At 41.9% G+C, this 6,000-nt stretch overlaps 1 protein-coding gene across 2 annotated transcripts in view; it reads left to right on the top strand.

Moving 5' to 3' along the window:
- The first annotated feature begins 2,131 nt into the window (after positions 1-2,131).
- LOC137300528 (tryptophan 2,3-dioxygenase-like) overlaps positions 2,132-6,000 on the top strand; it is a 96,360-nt gene continuing 92,491 nt past the window's right edge. For both annotated transcript variants that reach the window (XR_010958136.1, XM_067969682.1), the window contains exon 1: positions 2,132-2,219. Coding sequence is in view for 1 of the 2 variants with exons in the window: in XM_067969682.1 (XP_067825783.1) it covers positions 2,185-2,219 (35 nt within the window). In the remaining variant the exon portion in view is untranslated. The remainder of the gene's footprint in view (positions 2,220-6,000) is intronic.

The raw sequence follows: 6,000 nt of genomic DNA, 5'->3' as shown, positions 1-6,000 counted from the left end.
ATCAGGTATGCGGAGTGAAACTGTAATGCATCAAGACCCAATGACCATCATGCATTCCAAAGCTAATCCTATTGAACTATTAGTTGTAATCATATTCATTCAGTTAGGATAATTCAGATCAACACAGTGTTGGCACTAAGCCAGGAAAGGGGGCCAGGTCTGGAAAAAAAAATCTCACCAAAGCTGGAATGTGAACATATCCCTCTCTGATTGTACCATTTTTGGTCTTCTCAAGCCTGGTACACCACAATGGCAGATCCATAGAGCACTAGATAACTGGAATGTGATACTGTGCAGTACTTAGCGGGATGTCAAATAAGCCACTCATTCCAGAATCAAGCAGGATCATAAAAGGCCCTAACAAGCAATGAAGAAAATGAAAAGCTGTTGGGATAATGGTGATGCATTTGACCCTTTATAGAACTGGGACCTTATAGGTTTGAACATAGGAACCGGTTCAGAAGATGTGAGAGTGACCGTTACCTTCTCTATGGCCTTTTCATTATAAATTGGAAAACACTGAATACTTGGCAATTTTTTTTTACATCGTTATGATGTTACCTACAGTTATATTGGAAACTGCTATGCTGGCTACATGAGCTCCATGCAAAGTTGGAACATATTTTTCTTGAAGTCCCGAAAACCAAATTTCAGCATTTTATGTTCTGATTTACAGCAGGTCCTACTCTGCCTTTCAGAAATGTGGTTTCCAGATTTTGTTTCTACATGCCTCTTCATATTATTCAAAGAAGGGCAGGGGAGTTCTCTCCGATGTCCTGGCCAATACTTATCCCTCAACCAACATTGTTAAAAATACTGATTATCTGGTCATTATCTCATTGTTGTTTGTGGGACCTTGCTGTGTTTCCTTACATGACAACAGTTACTGCTGTAGCAGGGTAACTGAGGACCAGTAGGTCAGCTGTCGGCTGATGAGGGCCCTTTTAAGAAACCTCACCTTTTAAATGTAATTGAGGCTGGAGAAGGTGGAGACCTTCCCCAGTTAGGTGAGAGTAAAAAGGTGAGGTCCAGAGAAGCAAAACCCCTAAACAGGAAGCTGGAAGGCAGCTGGGGCTGGCCTGGACTCTGAGACCTGAAAGAAGCTGATGAGCTGAGAGTCAACTGAGGACAGCTGGAAAAGCCTGGGAATGGAAAAGCATACTAGGTGTTACCAAAGGTGCTGTAGTGTGATTTTATGTGGAGTGATTTAAAAGAAAAGTGTTTTGAAGTACAAATTGGTCAAGGATTATCGTTTGTCGTGAGAAGGAGATTATAAGACGATAGGACCCTATGACACTACACTTCAAAAGTACTTAATTGGCTGTGCTTAAGTGCTTTGGAACATTAAAGATGCTAGATACATTCAATTTCTTTCTTTATGCCATTTCCCATTGCTTAGCACCAGGAGAAAAATAGACTCATATGAACCAAGAAGTTAATTTCTTCATTGTTAGGCTCATATGTTTAATTTCAATCTTAATGGCATTAGACAACTGAAATTAATGGTGTCACTGTCAAAAAGTTCCACTGCCCACCAATAGGAATACCTATCCCAGTGTGGTCCAGGTGTACCTAAGCTCCAAACGTTAAGGTGATGTCTTGGCCATTTTTAATGGTAAAGAATATTTCCAGGACCATCACAATACAACCAGCTGATGATAATGCACCGATTTGTTTGGAATTCCATTCGCTCTGATAGTTGTAATTTTTATTTCTGGTAATTACGTCTGATATCAAATCAACTTACTCTCCATAAATCGTGCAGCTTATAAATCAGTTAAACTACATTTTTTAAAGTGGAGTAACATGATCTTTTGTTAAGACACATATTTGTGTAGATTTGTACAATAAGTATCACAATATTGCCTAATACCAGTGTCAGAAAGGCGAGGGCTGATCATGCTGGCTCCTTCTCTCAGGATGTGTGTTAAAGTGTCTGTCAATAATTACATTTACGTGGACTGATCTGGGCGATGACTGGGTCAAATTTGTGGATATTATTTTTCTCGATATTTACGGAGCAAATTTTATCTCCTTACACACCGCAGTTCGACCGTTGATTGGTCGGGACAGATAAGGTAACCTCTTTTAAAGGAAAAAGGGGATTATTTGCATCGAATTCGTGGGAAAACGTAGCAAAGAACAAGAGGAACCCGTCGTGGGACTGAGCAAATAAGCAAGATCATGAGTGGGTGTCCATTTCTAGGGAGTAAATCGCAGTAAGTTTTACTTATCAGTTTTAGCGTATGAGATTGTTTACAATTGTCAACCGGCATCTCTACATTATGAGATTTTAATTCGAGAGTACATTAGATTTTTCGATAATTGTGCATTTTTGGATCTGAAACACATTGGCACATTTTGTGAGGGAAAATACAACTTAGAAATAAATAATCGTTACCTGATTCGATTTGACACGGTGCTTAAAGAAGTATTGTTCTTTTTAAATTAAATTAAGTTGGCGAGCTGTAATTGTCATGTTGACACACACAAACCATGTGAATACTTACATAACAGTCACTGCAGTTCAAAAGTCATTGTGTGGAGCACTTTAAGATGTGATAAGGAACTATATACTTACAAGCACTAATGTGTTTATGATTCATAGATGTCTTAGTGTAATTTGCACATAGCGTTTTTTTAAAATTCATTCATGGGATGTTACTAGCACGGCCAGCATTTATTGCCCATCCCTAATTGCCCCTGAGAAGGTGGTGGTGAGCCGCCTTCTTGAATCGCCCACATAAGAGACTGTTAGCTAAGATAGAAGCACATGGAATCGAGGGAAAAGTACAGACCTGTTACAGACCTAACTTAGGAAGTTAGCTGAGCGAAAGGCGACAGAGTAGGGATAATGGGTAGTTGCTCACATTGGCAGGATGTGACTAGTGGAGTCCCGCAGGTATCTGTCTTGGGGCCTCAATTATTCACAATATTTATTAACGACTTAGATGAAGGAATAGAAAGTCTCATATCTAAGTTTGCCGATGACACAAAGATTGGTGGCATTGTAAGCAGTGTAGATGAAAACATAAAATTACAAAGCGATATTGATAGATTAGGTGAATGGGCAAAACTGTGGCAAATGGAATTCAATGTAGACAATGAAAGGATAGAACAGGGTACTTTCTAAATGGTAAAAAGTTAAAAAATGTGGGTGTCCAAAGGGATTTAGGGGTTCAGGTACATAGATCATTGAAGTGTCATGAACAGGTGCAGAAAATAATCAACAAGGCTAATGGAATGCTGGCCTTTATATCTAGAGGACTAGAATACAAGGGGGCAGAAGTTATGCTGCAGCTATACAAAACCCTGGTTAGACCGCACCTGGAGTACTGTGAGCAGTTCTGGGCACCGCACCTTCGGAAGGACATATTGGCCTTGGAGGGAGTGCAGCGTAGGTTTACTAGAATGATACCCGGACTTCAAGGGTTAAGTTACGAGGAGAGATTACACAAATTGGGGTTGTATTCTCTGGAGTTTCGAAGGTTAAGGGGTGATCTGATCGAAGTTTATAAGATATTAAGGGGAACAGATAGGGTGGATAGAGAGAAACTATTTCCGCTGGTTGGGGATTCTAGGAGTAGGGGGCACAATCTAAAAATTAGAGCCAGACCTTTCAGGAGTGAGATTAGAAAACATTTCTACACACAAAGGGTTGTAGAAGTTTGGAACTCTCTTCCGCAAACAGCAGTTGATACTAGCTCAATTGCTAAATTTAAATCTGAGATAGAAAGCTTTTTGGCAACCAAAGGTATTTAGGGATATGGGCCAAAGGCAGGTATATGGAGTTAGATCACAGATCAGCCATGATCTTATCAAATGGCAGAACAGACATGAGGGGCTGAATGGCCTTCTCCTGTTCCTATGTTCCTATGACTCTTCTCCTCCTGAGGGCAGGTTGGTTGCCCGCCCCTCATCCCGCCCCGGTGAAAACTGGAAATGGGTGGGTTGGAGGCAGGTTGGGGGTAGGTTTTAAATTTTTGCAATTTTTACTGCCCCACCCCCCACCCCCGCCAACAACCTACCCATTTTTGCAGGCTAAAATCATGCCCAATCCACTGAATGTGCTTATACACATAAACATATATGCAGTAGAAACGCTATCTTCGCCTATCTGAATGGAAACCCTAATTCATGCCTTTGTCTTTTCAAAACTTGGTTGCTGCAATGCTCTCTTGGTTGGTCTCTCAGCTTTCACATTCCAGAATCTTTAGCTCATCTAAAACTCTGCTGCCCAGATCCTATCTCACACCAAGTCATGCTCGGCCATCACATTGGTCCTCACAGGGGTAACTTTCAAGGAATCCCATACTCACCTGACGAAGGAGAAAGCCTCCGAAAGCTTGTGATTTTCAAATAAAACTGTTGGACTATAACCTGGTGTTGTAAGATTCCTTACATTTGTCCACCCCAGTCCATCACCGGCATCTCCACATCCTCACAGAAGTACGTTAACACTCGGTCCCCTAGTGCCTCAAATTTAAAATTCTCATCCTTGTGTTTAATCCCTCCATGGCCCTGCAAATCCATTCCCAGAACTCTCTGTTCCCCTGACTCTAGCCTCTTTGCATTCCTCCCTCCCATTGCTCCATGATTGATCGCCATGCTTTCAGCCCCTAGGCCCCACAATCTGAATTGCCCTCCCTAAACTCCCCCGCTTCTCCATCTCCCTCTCCTCTTGTAAGATCTTCTTTACATCCACCTCTTTGATGAAGCTTTTGGTCACCCTGCCTAATTTTTCCTTCTTTGGCTCAACATCTGTTTTTCCTTACATCTGTGTGAAGCACCTTGGGATGTTTATATTATGTTAAAGGTTCTATCTGAAAATGAATCATAAGAAACATAAGAAATAGGAGCAGGAGTAGGCCATACAGCCCCTCATGTCTACTCCATCATTCATTAAGGTCATGACTGATCTTCGACCACAACTCTACTTTCCTGCCCAATCCCCATACCCCTTGATTCCCTTAGAGTCCAAAAATCTATCAATCTCAGCCTTGAATAAACTCAACGACTGAGCATCCACAGCCCCCTGGGGTATAGAATTCCAAATATTCATGAACCTCTGATTGAAGAAATTCCTCCTCATCTCAGTCCTAAATGTCCAACCCCTTATCCTGAGACTATGTACCCTAGTTCTAGACTCTCCAGCCAGGGGAAACAACCTCTCAGCATCTACCCTGTCAAACCCTCTTAGAATGTTATATGTTTCAATGAGATCACCTCTCATTCTTCTAAACTCCAGAGAGCATAGGCCCATTCTACTCAATCTTTCCTCATCGGACAACCCTCTCATCCCAGGAATCAATCTAATGAACCTTTGTTGCACTGCCTCTAAGGCAAGTATATCCTTCCTTGGGTAAAGAGACCAAACCTGTACACAGTACTCAAAAGTGTGGTCTCATCAAAGCCCTGTGTAGTTGCAGCAAGACTTCCCTGCTCTTGTACCCCAACCTCCTTGCAATAAAGGCCAACATACCATTTGCCTCCTAATTGCTTGCTGTGTTTCATGTATTATTTGAATACAATGGCATGGTTATGATAATTTGTTGACTTACCTAAATTTATTAATAATTGAAGATCCTAAATTTAAACAATGCTAATTTGAATTTATAAATATAGATTTACAAGTTGTCACCCTTTACAAGTTGCCATACTTTACAATTTTAAAGTAGCGCCCAAAAAGAGTGCAAAGTTGGCAGATCAGCCACTCTACCTGCCAGTTCATGCCAGTGTGAGGCCAGAGCCATTTTGAAACCAGGGCCTTATTAACATGCCGCCGGCAAGCTGTGGGTCCCAAGCAGGTGCCCTGCTGCAACCTGCCAGTTCTGGGAGGCTGGGAAATCAGCATTCGCCCACACTGAGCCAGCCAGCAAATCTGGTCTGGGGCAGGATGGTGGGAGTATGTGCTCCTGGTGGAGAGGCATTGAATGGGCTGGCAGCAGGCTCTTACTGGGCTCACTAAAAAAAATTACAAGTTTGCTATGCTGGTTTCTG

The sequence above is a fragment of the Heptranchias perlo genome, chromosome 1, assembly GCF_035084215.1.
Source record: "Heptranchias perlo isolate sHepPer1 chromosome 1, sHepPer1.hap1, whole genome shotgun sequence".
Classification (NCBI taxonomy): Eukaryota; Metazoa; Chordata; class Chondrichthyes; order Hexanchiformes; family Hexanchidae; genus Heptranchias; species Heptranchias perlo.
The sequence above is the reverse complement of the archived record's forward strand: the minus strand, read 5'-3'. Positions and strand labels throughout refer to the sequence as shown.